This window comes from Plectropomus leopardus, chromosome 21 (assembly GCF_026936395.1).
Source record: "Plectropomus leopardus strain MGB_pleo_1.0 chromosome 21, ASM2693639v1, whole genome shotgun sequence".
In the NCBI taxonomy this organism is placed as follows: domain Eukaryota; kingdom Metazoa; phylum Chordata; class Actinopteri; order Perciformes; family Serranidae; genus Plectropomus; species Plectropomus leopardus.
This window is the reverse complement of record NC_142196.1, coordinates 131,923-150,181: the sequence shown is the minus strand read 5'-3', so window position 1 is coordinate 150,181 and position 18,259 is coordinate 131,923. Positions and strand designations below refer to the sequence as shown.

Below are 18,259 nucleotides of genomic sequence, written 5' to 3'. Positions count from 1 at the left end.
TGGTTCTGGGGAAACAGCTTGTGGTCAGTGAGCAGTAGGTAGCGGATGGTCGACCATCTCGTTGTGCTGGCATCCCCTCTGTCACTCCATTAGTCGCTTGTCTATCTGCGCTGTCAGGGAGATGAAGGCATCTAGCTCCTAGAGGGGCTAGGTGGTCCTTTAAAACAGCCCATTGTAGAAGGTGTCTACAAGAGTGGGCTGATTCCAACAGCTGTCTGCAGCCAGGGTGCGAAATTAAATCGCATGCTCCATAACTGACCGTCTGCCCTGCTTCAGTGCATGCAGGGCTTTGGCAGCTTCTCTACCTGGCATGACAGAATGGACAATCTGCTTAAAAGTGTCTATGAACAGAGGTAGAGCGTTACATACCGCTGACCTTCGGCTCCATTCAGCAGTTGCCTATGCTCTGGCTCGTTCAGAGAGGTAGGAGATGATGTAGGCAACTTTGGATCGGATGCGACGGGGAGATCCTGGGGATGAGGTGATCTCTCTAGTCCACGGAACTGACCGATGACGTAGTTCAGCTGGGCTGCAAGACTGGCGCAGGTGGATTTGGTGCAACTTGACGCCTCAGCGACCTTCCAATGGACCTGAGTGAGCTGGTCCTCATGACTCAGGATCCTCTGTCCTTGTGCTTCAAGGGTGGTCCACAAGGATTCATGCTCCGCTATGTCCATCTTGGCCAGTTTTTTCTGTCACGAACTCACAAGCAGGCGGACACAGTAATGCAGCAGCACTCAGAAGTTTAGGCAGTAAGGTGGTCTTTATTTCAGTCCAAGGTTGGTTCACAGGAATCAGAAACTCACAGCAACAGTACAGAAGGATCAGGCAAAGCTCACAGGTCCGGAAATTAGTCACGAAGGTCATACATGTGGAATCAATGATCATAAATGCTGGGACGTTTGCTCACAGGGAAGACAAGATGAACTGGCACAAAGGGAAGGGAGAGCTTGGCTTATATATACACAACGGAGGGGGAGAACGAGACACGTGTTCACCTTGATGACCGGACCTGGTGCAAAGTTTTGTATAATGCCAAAAAACCACTAGATAAGATAAGTCATACAAAAGACAATATAAGATAATCAATCAATTACATGTGACTCCTGAAGTATGTGGTAAATATGACAATTCATGCTCTGTTACATGTCAGAAATGCCAAACACAAGTTTGGCAAGTTTGTTTAGCTTGATGTACATCCATCTACATTAAGGATTTGGTCTAAAAAAAATTCTATCAATTCTTCCTCATGAGAGGCTGCCCCCCCCCCCCAAGTATTTTGGTAGTGAATGGCCAAAAGTAAGCTTTATTGGAGCAGACTAACCATGATATTCTTGTTAATATTTCATTTATTTCTAAAAAATACCCAAACTCCCCTTGTGTGTCTTTGTCACTTTGTTGTATGTTGTTTGTTTTGATTGTTTATGTGTCTGTTTTGTGTTGATGGGACAGCAAAAATGTGTCGAAATTATTTGACTGTAAATGCCGTTATACTGTTATGCTCCTAAACAATAAAACTTCAGTTTATGATAATATTAATTGCTTTATTTTTCTATTTTTTTTTAACTCCATGACCTCCTCTGCTGACACACAACTTTTCTACGATGTACAAAAAACGATATAGGAATAATGCAGCAGACCACAACGTCACCAACATAATTTTTTATTTATGCTGGCAAAGCATTGTGTGTATGTCGTTGGGTCTGCATATATGTGTATGTCTGCATGCACATGCTGTTACTCTGGCCTTCTGTGCTTCTGGGCATATTGAGCAGCATAAGACTGTCTGCTGGTGTGCTGACCCTCTTCTATCTCTGATTCATGAATATCCTTGTCTTCTTCATTTTCTTCTTCACCCTCTTCTTCCCCCTCCAGCTCTTCCTCCTCCTCCATGCCTCTCTGGCGTTGTAAAGTGCTGCGAGACTGCAAATTAAATAAGGTGAGAATTCTTAGACTAACTAACTGATGGCCTTCAGGACAACTCAAATTGGTCAGAGCGTAACTGAAGTAACTATCTAAACCTTAACAAGCACTCATTCTGTCACTACAGTAAGAAGACGTTAAGGCTCACCCTTCTGACTACGTCTGTGTACGGGCTGTGTAGTCTGTGATCTTGACCTGTGGTAGGGGCCAGTGATGAGCTGAGGTTTTGGCCTCCGGGGGAAGTCAGGAGAGGATGCGGGTGGCGGCTCATGGAGGGAGAAGGGTAGTTAGTTAGAGGGGTGTCCAGGCGCCCATCCAGTAAGTCAGTCATCTTTATCCGCCCTTTGAACAGCTATGGAGTCATAAAGACATTGTTCCTTTTATTACTTATTTATTGTTATTTGTTATTGTTATTTTCTTTGTTACATTTCACTTTTCTTTTTTCATGCTGCTGTAACATTTGAAATTTCCCCCAATGGGGGATCAATAAAGGAATATTCTATTCTATTCTATTCTATAACAAGAAAGAGATGTTAAGTGTGTTGTTGTCATCGCCTCGGAAGCTTAAAACTGCAATTATTCCGGCCTGTTTTTAGAGTAAATAAACTTTCATGCTGTGTTTTGTAAATTAGTGGATATCCTGAAGACCTATTATATGAAACTATTTACTGATGAAAGACAGTACAAACAGCAATACCTGAACAAGAACATATTTGAAGAACATTGTTTGGGCTGGCTGCTCATGAGGCCTATACTCTAGTTAAAAAACAAGTGAGGGAAAAGAGGAATCTTGAGTTTTACTAAGTGTAAAGAGCAGCTAGTCCTGGATGTGTTTTACTCCCCTTCTGTAATCCCATTTAAACTTTATCTTTAAAATATATGCCCAGTGGGTTCATGTCATGCTTATCAGTCCAATTTTCCAGATCAAAAATTAAAAATTGAAACTTGAAAAACTGGATTCAGTTTCTTAAACTAGTTTTCGTTTGTCAAATCAATGGACAATTAAGATTTTGAAGTGTTTTTTCTAATTTTCTATTTGTGAAATGTTGGATAGAAAAAGGGAGATGGAGAGTTTCCTTTTCTATTTGTGTTGAGCTGCCTGAGAGGGCGGGCTCTATGTGCCATACTCCGGATCATGATTGGCTGGCTGGAGTGGCTTGTCCCGCCTGCATTCAAGGATTACATCCGTTCACGACAGCGCACTGACAACGCAGGTACAGATGAGTTTTGATGGTAATTCTCTCTAAATGCACATTTGTCAGAGAAGCCAACTCATAGGGAAGACTCTGTATTTAGGTAAATATATATATATGTATATATCGTATTCAGCTCGATAGCTATACAGTATATAGTGATTTCCCGTGTTGCCCAGAAGGAAAAAGCCTGACCGAATCTTCCAGCCTGACCGAATCTTCCAGGGAGGCAGACACGTTTCCATATTTAAAGGTAGACTTAAGACCTTTCTCTTCGATAAAGCATATAATTAGGGCTGGCTCAGGTTGCCTGGACCAGCCCCTAGTTAGGCTGACATAGGTTTAATCTGCCAGGGGACTTTCTATGATACACTGAGCTCCTTTTCCTTCCCTAACTCCCTCCATCTGAAAACGCTAATTTCTGTTTACTGCATTACGCTTACTGCTTAGCTCAGCCTTGTATCTGTGATAGCTGTTTGTTAGCTTAGCTTAGCCTCGTATCTGTGACAGCTATGCAGTAAACGGAGTTAGTGGAGTGCAGTTCAACAGACCCAGGCTCCGTTTTCGTGAGCTCTTAGTAGTGACAGTTCACTAAAACGCGAAAATGAAGCCTACGCTAACTCTGTTGCCTCTCCAGGGCATTCCTACTCCCTTGTTTTCTAGTTTTCCTGGATCCTGGCTGCAACTTTGGCTATGCTTGATCGTGGTGATAGCTGTGCTGGTGCTGTGACCCTGCCTTTGGTCATGCTTGTGCTGTGGCTGCACTGATACTGTACCCCCAGCTTGCCCTGATCATGGTCTTGGTCCTGGTTGCGCCGATGCCGTGATCATGCTTGACACAACCCTCTACTGCCATTATTATGAACCACGCCTCCTCTATCAATATAAGCATGAGACTTATCAACACCCACAATTATCATAGAGTGCATTTAGTAATTTTACACCTATCGTTATTGTAATATGACATGTCTATTTCCATTATTGCTATGCATCTCTACCCCTCTCTCCCCCTCTCTGCCCCTCTCCCTTTCTCTTTCCTTTTTGCCATTATTGTATTTTATTTGTTATTTACAACATCTATTGCACTTCTGTCTTCCTGGAAGAGAGATCCCTCATCATCCTCTGCCGCTCTTCCTGAGGTTTGTTCCTCTTTTTTTCCCCCTGTTACAGGGGTTCTTTTTTGGGAGTTTTTCCTCAGGTTATGTAAGGATCTAAGGGCAGAGGGATGCCGTATGCTGTAAAACCCAAACTGTGTTTTGTGATAATGGGCTCTCTAAATAAAAACGACTTGACTTGGCTTGAAAAACGTTAGCCTATGTAGCTAACGTTAGCTTTCCAGGTAAAAACATACCAGGAGTTATTAGTGCTATGCATGTCTACATGTGTCTGTGTTAGATGCTCCAGTAGCCTAGTGATGATGGTTACCATCCATTATTTGTTATTGCCATTTTGTTTAATTTTGATCTTTTTCTGATTGTTTTGCATGTTTGAAATATCTATCTATCTATCTATCTATCTATCTATCTATCTATCTACCCATCTATTTCATCTGTGCAGTTGAATTCAAATCTCTGTCCTTGCCCTCAGTGATGCTGTGGTCATCCTGCTCCCTGCAGATCCTCATATCTCAACTCAGGACATTCCTCAGGCACTCCTCTACATTAAACACTCAGCATTTCCAGCTGTCTTGATAAACATTTTTCAGTACAAGCTTGTTCATTATTTAGCCCGTAAATAATGTATCGCAATTACACAGGTGCAAAGTGACCCATCCTTTGTCCTTCATATTTTGTTCTACTTTACTTACCTTTATTCATACAGTACTGTAATTATTACTACTTTTTAACAGATTACACTATGCAATAGTATATACTATACTTTACCATACTATATCATGATATATCTGATATTCTCATATGCTGCTGTATAATATCATGTTATGTGCATTACTGTTACTATTACATTGCATCATATGTCATACCTCATACCGTTCTGTACTATAAAATGTTGTTACTGTTAATTTGTCTATCATAGCTAGTCTAGCCATGACCTTGGCCAAGAATAGAAGTTGGTGTCCAACTTTCATCAATGTACAAGTGTTTCAACGCTTCAAGTCAATGCTACTCTCCTCTAAATTAGAGATGTGAGTCCCTCAGTGACTGATTTTGTGTGTATATGTCCATGTTTGTTGGCAGTCCTGATGGCCCAGGGGAAGAAGCTGTCAGTCAGTCTGCTGGTGTGAGACTTGGCTGACCTGTGGCACCTTCCAGTGGGCATCACCAGAGTGACAGTTTCACTACTTTGGCCCTGTACACTCTCTCGTTCTCATCACGGATGAGTCCAACCATGGTGGTGTCATCTGCATATTTAATGATGCAGTTGGTTGGGTGGGTCAGAGAACAGTCGTGGGTGTACAGGGCGTACAGTAGAGGGCTCAAAACATAGCCTTTGAGGGAACCGGAGTTGAGTGTGAGTGTGGAGGAGTGGTGAGAGCTGAGTCTCACAGACTGTGAGACTGCAACTCGAAAGGAAGTTCTTAATCCAGATGCAGGTGGGGAGGGGGATCTGTAACTGAAGCAGTTTAGTGAAAAGAATGTCCGGAATGATCATGTTAAATGCCTAGCTGTAATCCACGAAGAGCATCCTCACATAGCTTTTCGTGTTCTCCAGGTGGCTCAGCGCTGTGTGGAGTGTGAAGGCGATGGCATCCTCTGTAGACCAGTTTGCCCTGTATGCAAACTGGTGTGGGTCGAAGGAGGGAGGGAGGTGGTCTCTGATGTGCTGGGAGACTGACTGGTCCAAGCACTTCATGATTACAGACGTCAGTGCGATGGGCCTGTAATCATTCAGACTTAAGATGGCAGGTTTTTTGGGGATAGGGACGATGGTGGAGGCTTTCAAACATGTGGGGATGGTGGCATGTGTCAGGGACAGGTTAAAGAGCTTGGTGAGGATCTCTGTCAGCTGGTCTGCACACGCTTTAATCACCACCCCTGGGATACCATCAGGACCAGCATCTTTCCTGGGGTTCACTGCTCTCAGGTTTTTCCTCATCTCATGCTTCTGGAGAGAGAGAGGTGGGGTGCTGGAGTCGAGAGGAGGCAGTGTCTGCGGTGTGTGGTGTTGGTCTCAAACCTGGCAGAGCTGCTCAGCTCCTCTGCCAGGGTGCTGCTGGAGGATGTGGGAGGGGGCTGGCCTTTGTAGTTGGTTAGGGCCTGGATTCCCCTCCACATCTATCGTGGGTTGTTGTATGTCAGGTATCCCTCCAGTTTCCTCTTGTATGTGTCCTTCGCCTGTTTAATGCCTCTCCTCAGGTCAGCTCTGGCAGTGCTGTAGAGAGCTCTGTCACCTGCCCTGAAGGCCGAGTTTCAAGCTCTGATCAGGGTCTGGACCTCGTTTGTCATTCAGGGCTTCTTGTTTGGGAAGACCCGGATGCGTCTTTCCTCTGTGACATTTTCTACACAGCACCTAATGTAGAAGAGGACAGACTCGGAGTATGTGTCCAGATCCTGATCTTCAAAAATGCTCCACTCCGTGCAAGCAAGGCAGTCCTGCAGCTGGGTGAGAGCATTTTCAGGCCAGGCTTTGATGGTCTGAGTGGCTGGTTTTGTTTGCCTCCTGAGGGGTTTGTAGATCGGGAAGAGGAGCAGTGAGAGGTGGTCTGATAGTCCGAGGTGGGGAAGGGGGGTCGCTCTGTAAGCATGCTTGATGTTGGAATAAACGTGATCAAGTGTGTTTTCTCCACTGGTTGCACACTTGACGTGCAGGAGGAATTTGGGGAGAACAGACTTCAGGCATGCCTTGTTAAAGTCCCCTGCGATAGCCCTCTGTAGTTTGGTTACCATGAGCTGAAGCTGGCCGAGTGCTGTGCTAACGTTAGCATCGGGAGCGATATAAACAGTGGTCACAATGGCTACTGTTAGCTCCTGTGGCAGGTAGAAGGGTCAACACTGGACAGTCACGGCCTCAAAGTCCGGTGAGCAGTCGGTGTCGATTACTCTGCTGTCTGAGCACTAGTCCTCAAGCACATAAACACAGAGTCCCCCTCCGATGCTCTTACTGGAGGCTTCGGTCTGGTCGTGGTGGTGGATGGTGCAGCCTGCTAGCTCCACTGTGGCGTCGGGGATTTGCCAGGATTAGCCAGGATTCGCTTATGATCAGCAGACAACTCTCACGCTCAACCACACACTGACCGAGGACACAACCCTGGTCATTGGTAGCTCTATTTTGCGAAACGTGAAGTTAGTGACACCAGCGGCCATAGTCAAATGTATCCCTGGGCGACATCGAGTCAAATTTGAAGCTGCTGGCTAAGGCTAAACGTAAATACAGTAAGATTGTTATTTACGTTGGCGGCAATGACACCTGGTTACGTCAATCGGAGGTCACTAAAATTAACATAGAGTCAGTGTGTGAGTACGCCAAGATGATGTCGGACACCGTAATCTTCTCTGGACCCCTCCCCAATGTGACCAGTGATGACATGTTTAGCCGCATGTCAGCACTCAACCGCTGGTTGTCGTGGTGGTGTCCAGCAAATGATGTGGGCTTCGTTAATAATTGGCACCCCTTTGGGGGGAAACATGGTCTTATCCGGAGGGACGGCATCCATCCCACTTTGGATGGAGCCGCTCTACTCTCTAGGAATCTGGCCAAGTTTATTAGAGGCCCAAAGCCATGACATCCCAGGGTTGGGACCAGGGTTCAGAGTTGCAGTCTTATACGCTTCTCTGAGCTTCCTCTAGCACAGTCACACACCCATAATGTAAATGTTATAAAAACAGTGTCTGTCCCCCGACCACTTCATTTGTTTAAAGCTAAAATAAACAAAAGGGGAGTTGTACAAGAAAATCTCATAAAAATTAACTCATCTCCTGTCAAACAGCATCATAACCGGAGAATTAAATGCAGACTCTTGAACGTTAGATCCTTATCAACCAAGGCTCATTTAGTCACTGATTTAATATTGGATAACCATATTGATTTGTTATGCCTCACTGAAACCTGGCTTTGTCCTGAAGAGTACGTTACCCTGAATGAATCCACTCCTCCTGGTCATATAAATAGTAACGTTGCGCGGGACACTGGCAGAGGAGGGGGAGTCGCTGCTATTTTTGATTCAAGCTTAGCAATTCACACTAAGGCTAAGCTAAACTATAGTTCATTTGAAAGCCTTTTTCTTAGTCTTTCTCATCCATCCTCGAAAACTCTACAGCCAATTCTATTTGTCATAGTGTACCGTGCCCCCGGCCCATACTCTGAATTTCTATCTGAATTCTCTGAGCTTATATCAAATTTAGTGCTCAAATCAGACAAAATTATTATCGTAGGGGATTTTAACATTCACATGGATGTTAATAGTGATAGCCTTAGTTCTGCTTTCTCCACACTTTTGGATTCAATAGGCTTCAGTCAGTGTGTACATAAACCCACCCACTGCTACAATCACACCCTCGATCTAGTCCTTGCATACGGAATCGATATTGAAGATTCCTGCTCTGTCAGACCATTATTTAATAACTTTCAATTTTTTATTACTCGACTACAAGCCTCTCAGTAAGAGCTACTATTCTAGATGTCAATCTGATTCAGCAGTGGCTAAATTTAAGAAACTAATTCCTTCTGCTTTGACATCATTACCATGTCTTACAGCGACTGAGAACACTACTACTAACTTAAGTCATTCTCATATTGACTGTCTCATCGATAATGTTACTGGCTCACTGCAATCAGCTCTCGACACTGTTGCACCCTTCAAGAAGAAAATAATGAAACAAAGAAAATTAGCTCCATGGTTTAACCTCCAGATTCGCAAATTGAAACATCGCGAAAATTTGAAAGACAAAGGCATTCAACCAAACTAGAAGAGTCCCGTTTAGTCTGGCTGGACAGTCTTAAAGTGTATAAGAAGGCCCTCCGCCATGCCAGGGCAAACTATTATTTGTCATTAATTGAGGAAAACAAAAACAATCCCAGGTTTCTTTTCAACACTGTAGCCAGGCTGACTCAGAGTCACAGTGACGACTTTCTTTAATAATAAAATTATAACTATTCGAGATAAAATCCATCACCTCTTGCCCTCAACTGACCTGACCCTGGACTCAGATAGCCTGGCTATGGCAGCAAGGCCTGAAATTTATTTGGACCATTTCTCCCCCATTGACCTCTATCAACTCTATACTTTGATTTCTGCATCTAAGCCATCAACATGCCTGCTAGACCCCATCCCAAGTAAGCTCCTTAAGGAAGTTTTGCCCTTATTAGACAACTTTTTATTAGATATAATCAATGCGTCTTTATTAACAGGCTATGTACCTCAGTCTTTTAAAGTAGCTGTCATTAAACCTCTTCTAAAGAAGCCCACTCTCGATCCTGAGATTTTAGCCAACTATAGACCGATATCTAATCTCCCCTTCATTTCTAAAATCCTTGAGAGAGTGGTTGCTCATCAACTCTGTGACTTTCTTCAAGACAACTGTTTATTCAAGGACTTTCAGTCAGGCTTCAGAGTTCATCATAGTACAGAGACAGCACTAGTAAAAATTAATAACGACTTATTTATCGCTTCTGACACGGGTCTGATCTCTGTTTTAATCCTATTAGATCTCAGTGTCTCATTTACACCATTGACCTTCAAATCTTACTGCACAGACTTGAAAACTTAATTGGCCTTAAAGGAACCTCACTAGCCGGGTTTAAGTCATACTTATCAGATCGTTCCCAGTTTGTTCACATCAATGATCAACCCTCCGCACATAAAAAGGTCTGTTTTGGAGTGCCACAAGGTTCGGTGCTTGGACCAATCCTTTTCACTTTATATATGCTTCCTCTAGGCAACATAATTAGAAAACACTATAAATTTCCATTGTAAGCTGACGATACACAATTATATCTATCGATGAAACCAGATGAAACTGATCAGCTATCTAGACTTCAAACATGTCTTAAGGATGTAAAAGCCTGGATGAGCTGTAATTTCCTGATGTTGAATTCAGACAAAACTGAAGTTATTGTTCTTGGCCCCAAACACCTCAGAAGCTCCTTTTCCAACAATGTAATTTCTCTAGATGGCATTACCTTGACCTCTAGCACTACTGTACGGAACCTCAGAGTTTTATTTGATCAAGATTTATCCTTTGCCTCCCACATAAAACAAACTTCAAGGACGACTTTCTTTCACTTGCTTTCTTTCACTTGCGTAACATCGCAAAAATTAGACATATCCTCTCCCAAACAGACGCTGAAAAATTTGTACATGCATTTGTCACCTTTAGGATTACTGTACTGTCTATTATTTGGTTGCCCCAATAAATCTCTTAGGTCGTAGGGTGGCTGGGCTCTCCCTTCGAGATAGGGTGAGAAGCTCGGTCATCCGGGAGGAGCTCGGAGTAGAGCCACTGCTCCTCCGCGTTGAGAAGAACCAGATGAGGTGGCTCGAGCATCTAATTAGGATGTCTCTAGGACGCCTTCCTGGTGAGGTGTTCAGGGCACGTCCCACCAGTAGGAGGCCCCGGGGAAGACCCAGGACACGCTGAAGAGACTACGTCTCACAGCTAGCCTGGGAACGCCTCGGGGTCCCCCGGGAAGAGCTGGACGAAGTGGCCGGGGAGAAGGAAGTCTGGGCTTCCCTGCTTAGGCTGCTGCCCCCGCGACCCGACCCCGGATAAGCGAAAGAAAATGGATGGATGGATGGATGGATGGATCTCTTAGGTCTCTCCAACAGGTGCAGAACGCTGCTGCTCGTGTTTTAATGGGAAGCAAGAAAAGGGATCATATTTCTCCTGTTTTAGCTTCTCTGCACTGGCTCCCTGTGAAATCCAGGATTGAATTTAAAATCCTCCTCCTTACTTGCAAAGCTCTAAATGGTCAGGCTCCATCCTATCTGTCACAGCTCAAAGTTCCTTACCAACCCTCAAGATCACTGCGCTCTGAAAATGCAGGGTTACTTGTGGTTCCCAAAGTTTCCAAAAGCAGGATAGGAACCAGAGCCTTCAGCTACCATGCTCCTCTCCTGTGGAACCACCTTCCAGTTTCGGTCAGGGAGGCAGACACCATTTCAACTTTTAAGGGTAGACTTAAGACCTTCCTCTTTGATAAGGCTTATAATTAGGGCTGGCTCGGGCTGCCTGGACCAGCCGTAAGTTAGGCTGACATAGGTTTAACCTGCCGGGGGACTTCCTCTGATACACTGAGCTCCTTTTCCTTCTCTCAATGCTGCCATCAAAAAATCATGCATGTCTGTCAACTGCATTGCCATTTGCAAGCTTAGCTTAGCCTCAGTAGTTTAGCTTAGCCTAACATCTGTGATAGCCATGTGGTAGTCTCACTACCTAGGGCTCGCGATCACAGAGCCTGGGTCTGTTGAATTGCATTACGCTAATCCTGTTGCCTCTCGGGAGCATTCCTGCTCTCTTGTTTCCTAGTTCTCCTGGATCCTGGCCGTAACCTTGACTGTGCCTGACCATGGTGATAGCTGTGCTGATGCTGTGACCGTGCCTTTGGTTGTGCTCGTGCTGTGGCTGTACTGATACTGTGCCCCCCGCTTGCCCTGATTGTGGTCTGGTCCTGGTTGCGCCAATGTTGTGATCTTGCCTTTGGACACCTCCCAATCAACATATGCATGAGACTGTTATCATCTCCCTCAATATCATCACAGAGTGCAATTAATAATTTCACAACTACCATTGTTGTAATATGACATGCATCTGTTTCTATTATTGCTGGCCTCTCTCCCCCTCTCTCCCGCTCTCTCTTTCTCTTTCCTTTTTTGCCATGATTGTATTTCATTTGTTATTTACGACATCTATTGCTCGTCTGTCGGTCCTGGAAGAGGGATCCCTCATCATCCTCTACCACTCTTCCTGAGGTTTCTTCCTTTTTTTTTTTCCCCCGTTCAGGGGTTCTTTTTCGGGAGTTTTTCCTTGGGTGATGTGAGAGTCTAAGGGCAGAGGGATGTTGTACACTGTAAAGCCCTCTGAGGCAAACCATGTTTTGTGATAATGGGCTCTATAAATAAAATTGACTTGACTTGACTCACAGAGGCGGCTGTAGGCGATCTGTGATTGCAGCTCATCCTTCTTGTTGACAAGGGATCTGGCATTTGTGAGGAAGGTAGATGGTAGAGGAGGTCTGTGCAGCGCTTTCCTTAGCTGGGCTAGAAGGCCCGCCCAGCATCCACGCTTGCCCCACCCTACAACAATCCAAGGGGCTCCCGTCAGTCTCGCTATCTCTGGTGGGATGTTGTGAGTCCATAAAAAGGCGCTTCTGATTTCAGTTTCTGTTTGTTTTTGCCTGAAATCTAGTAGGTCTTGGCGGCTGTAGGTGAGATTACTATGGCAAAAACATATCCAGAAGAAACTCGAAAGACATAAAAAACACAAAAAGTTGTAAAGTAGCAGGGAGCCTTGGGCCGCTGTGTCTGTGTGCGCCGCCATCCAGCTCAGCCATTCTCTCTTTATATGCCGGAGCCAATAGAAGGTTTTTTTTCCCCACTTTTCCCACATTTTGTTCTGCTGTTCTAGTGTCCCAGCCTTTTTCTCCTGCCCTTGTCGGCAAATTCCACACCAGTTTTGCAGGGAATCCCTTGTTGCCCATCTCCACTAGGAACAATTAGTTCTGCCAGCCTTCATCCCTGCAGTCATAAACCAGCTACTGGTATTTGCTGGTTTACTGCTCCATTACCTCTTCACAGCCTTCCTCCCATGGTATAGTTATCTCCACCATGTGTCTTCCTGTCTTCCCTCTATTGAACAGATTGCCAAGTCTGGCCTCAGGGTGGCTTCTCTACTTCCTTAACAAAGCTAATGCTTTTCTTTGGCCTGATTTGTCTTGCACCTTACCTGATCCAAGATCTCTGCTAGAGTTGAAGGTACTTTGTCATGGCCCCATCTGTACTTCCTCGGGGAATAATGAGGTCTTGCATTGTGGCATGATATGTCCCAGTTGTTTCTCTTCCATTGCACAGCTTACACAGGGGTCCTGCCTCATCCCACACCTCTGCATGTTCGTTGGGGTGGGAAGGGTGTCATAGACTGTGCTTAGCAGGAAAGATATGGCTCCAGCTTCCACAGTTTAGTCCAAGTGGGGTTTCTTTTAGGGAGATCCCACCTTGTCTATGCTCCTGGGAACTTCAGCTTGACAACTCTGGCTCTTGTTGCTTCCTCCTCCAGGTTCCTCACTGAATGGACCATGATTCTTTGCTCCCTTGGACTCACTTTAACTTAATGTCCTGATGCCTTCTCCCTCAGTGCAAGGCTTTCCAACTCAGTTGTCCTGAGGAAATGCTCATCCTAGCTTCTCATGTATGCCCAGGCCTTGCTGTAATACTGACCTCTCCAACATGGTTATCTCTGAGGTCCCAGTAGGTCATGGTGACCCTGCATTTGAGCAGCTACTTATAACTCCTACATTCCCTCCACAGTTGTTTTTTGGTACCTTGTATGCCATCAATAACCATATAAATCTTGGCAGAAAACCATGTTGGAAAGGCCATGCCTACAACTGTCCCAGCAAACAACACTTTCGGAACTTTCTGATTGCAATGCTGGAGGACTGATTCCTGTTGTCATTCAAGACTCAAGATAACTTTTTTGTCCCAAGGGAAATTTGACTTGAATATATATATAGTGCAGAAATGTGTGCTAAGTGCATGGCACATCCAAGTGCTGATGGTAAGTGCATTCCAATACATGTAACTCTGCCCCTCATTTTACAACCTCCTGATGTCTTTCATCTCTGCTATGGCAATGGCAGCACATGTAGACACAGCAGCTGGCAGCTCCGCAAAACCTGCTACTTTTTTGCTATATTTTTATATTTTCTCCCCCTGTGGTGAGGCACGACTGTTGTACAAAAGAGTAGCACTTGTCAGCATCAGGAGAAGTTGTTTGGGGCTTGGGCTGAATGCAGTGGACCATGAGAGGATCGCCACTGGTGGCCTGTGCTAAACAATGAGTCAGACCACAGGGGAGAAACAAAACCAAAAGCACCAGATGAAGAGGGGGAGGAGACCTGGTGTCAGGGTGAGACTAATCCAACCTGGACCAAGACCTGTTCCGCTACCAAGTTGTCTTCCGTCTAATGTCCACTGGCAGGAGAGAAAAGTGGATGAAATGTGATTTAAGATGTGGCTAACAGGGGATCTAGGACTGCTCTGTGCATATCTTCACAGATTCATGATTAACCCCTGACATCCTGGATCAGGCTGTTGCACTGGATGGGCAGACATTGTTGGGACATTGTTCTATTCACCTCAACTTTTGACTTGATGTAGCAGGAAAAAGGACCAATGAAATTCTGTTTTTTAAACTTTGTTTTAAAAAATGACCAATAAATCTACCTTACCTTACCTTACCTAATGTTCTAAGTTTAGTTGATTCACTGATAGAGGGCCAATTTACCAGGCAGATTATGGGTTCTTCCTCAAGAACCAGGGATCACTTTGCAACTTTGTAACCTGGTCATGCTGTGTTACATGAGAAAACCTCCATGACTAGGTCTAAGTCAGAAGTAATTTACCTATCATCTACTTATCTATTTTTACATCACCTGGAGAATAAGAATAGCTACATCAGAATGCTGTTTGTTGACTTCAGCTCAGCATTTAACACAATCTCTACCATGAAGCTGATTGGAAAACTTAACACTTTGGACTTAAGTACAACACTGGATACTGGACTTCCTCACATGCAGACCCCAGAGAGTTCGAATTGGCAGTCACACCTTCTCTACATTAGTGCTCAACACTGGAGCCCCCCAGGGCTGTGTGCTAAGCCCCCTCCTGTTCACACTGTGCACCCATGACTGCAATCCCACACATCAAGAGAACTTTAATGTGAAGTATGCTGACTAAACCACCATCATCGGCTATATTACAAACAACGATTAGAGTTCATACTGGGAGGGAATCAACAGTTTTGCAGAGTGGTGCACAGAGAACAACCTACTGTTCAATGTCAGTGAAACCAAGGAGCTGATTGTTGATTTTAGAAAGAAGGAGGCAAAGACACACACCCCTGTCAACACCAGTGGAGCTGAGGTGGAGCAGGTGAACAGCTATAGGTTCCTTGGAATTACTATCACTGAGAACCCGTCTTGGTCACCACACATCACCACCCAGGTTAAAAAAGCACAGATAAGGCTCTACTTTCTATGGAAATGTAGGAGGGCTGAATTCCAGAGCAAGATCCTGGTTAACTTCTACAGAGGAGCAATAGAAAGCATACGGGCTGGAAACATTACAAACTGGCATGGTTCGTGCTCGGCCCAGGACAGGAAGGCTCTACAGCAGGTGATTAAAATTGGCCAGAACATCACTGGTTCCCATCTTTGGAGCATCAATGGCCTTGGTGAAGTGAGGTGTCTGCACAAAACCCAAAGGAAAATAAAAGACAGCAGCCAGCCCAGCCACAGCCTGTTCACCCTGCTGCCATCTGGAAAACGATACAGAAGTATCTGCTGCCAAACCACCAGACTACGGAGCAGCTTCTTTCCCACCTCAACTCCTCCTTCAATGCCAAAAAGGTGTGGCAGGATTTAGGATCAACTTTAATTTAATGAAGCTGGGACGTTGTGTAAAACATAAAGAAAAACAGAATACAATGACTTGTGAATCCTTTCCAATCCATATTCAATTGAATACACTACAAAGACAATATATATAATGTTCAAACATAAAAGCTTTATTGTTTTTTTGCAAATATTCACTTAAATTGCATGTGATGCCTGCAACATGTTTCAAAAAAGCTGGGACAGGGGCATGTTTACCATTGTGTTACATCACCTTTCCCTTTAACAACACTCAATAAGTGTTTGGGAACTGAGAACACTAATGTTGAAGCCTTGTAGGTGGAATTCTTTCCCATTCTTGCTTCATGTACAACATCAGTTGCTCAACAGTCATTTTGCACTTCTTAATGTGCCACACATTTTCAATGGGAGACAGGTCTGGACTGCAGGCAGGCCAGTTGAGTACCTGTACTCTTTTATTATGAAGTCACGCTGTTGTAACGTGCAGAATGTGGCTTGGCATTGTCCCGCTGAAATAAGCAGGGACGTCCCTGAAAAGACGTTGCTTGGATGGCAGCATATGTTGCTCTAAAACCTGTATGTACCTTTCAGCATTAATGGTGCCTTCACAGATGTGCAAGTAACCCATGCCATGGGCACTATCACACCCCCATAACATCACAGATGCTGGCTTTTAAACTTTGTGCTGATAACAGTCTGGATGGTCCTTTTCCTCTTTGGCCCGGGGGGCTCGACATCCATGATTTCCAAAGACAATGTGAAATGTGGACTCGTCAGACCACAGCACACCTTTCCACTTTGCCTCAGTCCATCTCAGATGAGCTCAGGCCCAGAGAAGCGGGTGCCGTTTCTGGGTATTGTTGATATATGACTTTCGCTTTGCATGGTATAATTTTAACTTGCCCTTGCAGATGTTGCAACGAACTGTGTTAACTGACAACGGTTTTCCTTAGTGTTCCTGAGTTCATGTGGTAATATTCTATACAGAATGATTTCAGTTTTTAATGCAGTGCCGCCTGAAGGATCGAAGGTCATGGGCATTCAATGTTCGTTTTTGTCCTTGCCGCTTATGAGCAGAGATTTTTCCAGATTGTCTGAATCTTTTGATGATATTATGGACTATAGAGGATGAAATCCCTAAATTCCTTGCAATTGTACTGTAGCAGTATGGCTGTAGCTGTGCGGTGCCTTAATTAGTGCCGCAGGATCAACATGTCTCTGCTGGGGGCACAGTCTATAAAGGTGGGTGGTTGTGCCCTGGGAGCTCTCTTGCCTCGAAGCTTCCGGGTGCTCCGCTTCCACCAGTAGCTTCAACTGATCGCCTCGCGGCCGGATTGCTCGGCTCGCCGATCCCGGGTATGTGCAGTGCTACATGGTTCTGTGTACTTTTCATAAAGTTTCGCGGTCATCATCAACATTGGCTCTTGTCTCTCATGCAGTGCCTGGACTTGGGTCTTTCTCTCCCTTGTCGGCGTTAATCGCCCAACGGTGAGTGTCTCTCCCCTGCACCTCATCTCACGTGCTGCAGCGTGGGAGAGTGATCTGCGGTCTGCCACGTTTGTAATTATGGCGCTGTGGTGCAGAGTGCTTCTCTTTCTCACTTTGTGATGCTCATTCAGACATCGTGATGCCAAGTTACCGGCATAGTTAATTTATGAAATAAAAAATATGTCTTTCAATGGCAGGGTACACGTGTGTGTGATCCCTTCCACCAGCTCTAACTCCGCCTCCCTCGCATGCCGCGTTGGCCGGTTGCTGTTTTGCGTGCCTGTTTCTGTGGCGATTGTTTATTTCCATTCATCCAACTCTACATCTCCAACCGTGCTGTTACTGGCACTCAGTAAGGTGATTGCTGTCCCTACCCTGAGCTGTGCATATCTTAACCTTTTCCTAAGCATGGACTCATTATTAAACCCTAACCCTAACCCCTAACCCCTAACCCTAACCCCTAACCCCTAACCCTAACCCAACCCTAACCCTAATCCTAACCCTATTTATTAGTAAAAGTTTCTTTTTCTTTACTAGTGTGTTGCATGTGTACTGGGGTTTAGTTACTTTTGATAGTTGTTATTTTATTTTTGGTTTATGTTTGGGTTGTTTTGCATGTTTGTTTTGGCTTACCTATCCTTGATTATTTTTCTTTGGTTGCCTTGCATGTTTATTTGGGTTTATCAGTTTTGATGAATTCAAGATTATTTCTGATTATCTTTATTTGTTTTGGGTTGTTTGTCAGTTTTCTTTTGCTTGCATGTGTTGGGTTTTGTTAAGCTATGTGGGCTCATTAATTTAACCCTGATGTAAAACCCAATTTAGTTATTTGTCCTTTTTTTGTGTATTTTGCGTGGGGTTTTGTTAAGCTATGTAGGTTCATTAATTTAACCCTGATGTGAAACCTAATTTAGTTATTTGCCTTTCTCTTTCTGTGTATTTTGTGGGGTTTTGTTTAGGGGTGAGTGCTTGCGTGGTGTGTGTGTATAACGATTTTATTGAACTGTGTTAAGTAAAATAATATATTGTTAAATAAAATTAACTTAATTTTTTACGCTGGACCCGGTCTCAAGCTTTCATCAGTGAATGAACTTGTGTGCTTTTCCACCATTTTTCACCCTGTTAAA

General features: G+C 44.5%; 1 protein-coding gene across 1 annotated transcript in view; it reads right to left on the bottom strand.

Moving 5' to 3' along the window:
- Positions 1–784: 784 nt before the first annotated feature.
- Positions 785–18,259, bottom strand: part of LOC121961011 (CBY1-interacting BAR domain-containing protein 2-like) — a 32,659-nt gene continuing 15,184 nt past the window's right edge. Inside the window, exons 8-9 of the mRNA XM_042510915.2 lie at positions 2,072–2,275; positions 785–1,923 (exon numbers count right to left, since the gene is read on the bottom strand). Coding sequence (XP_042366849.1) covers positions 1,738–1,923; positions 2,072–2,275 — 390 coding nt within the window. The 3' untranslated portion in view covers positions 785–1,737. The remainder of the gene's footprint in view (positions 1,924–2,071; positions 2,276–18,259) is intronic.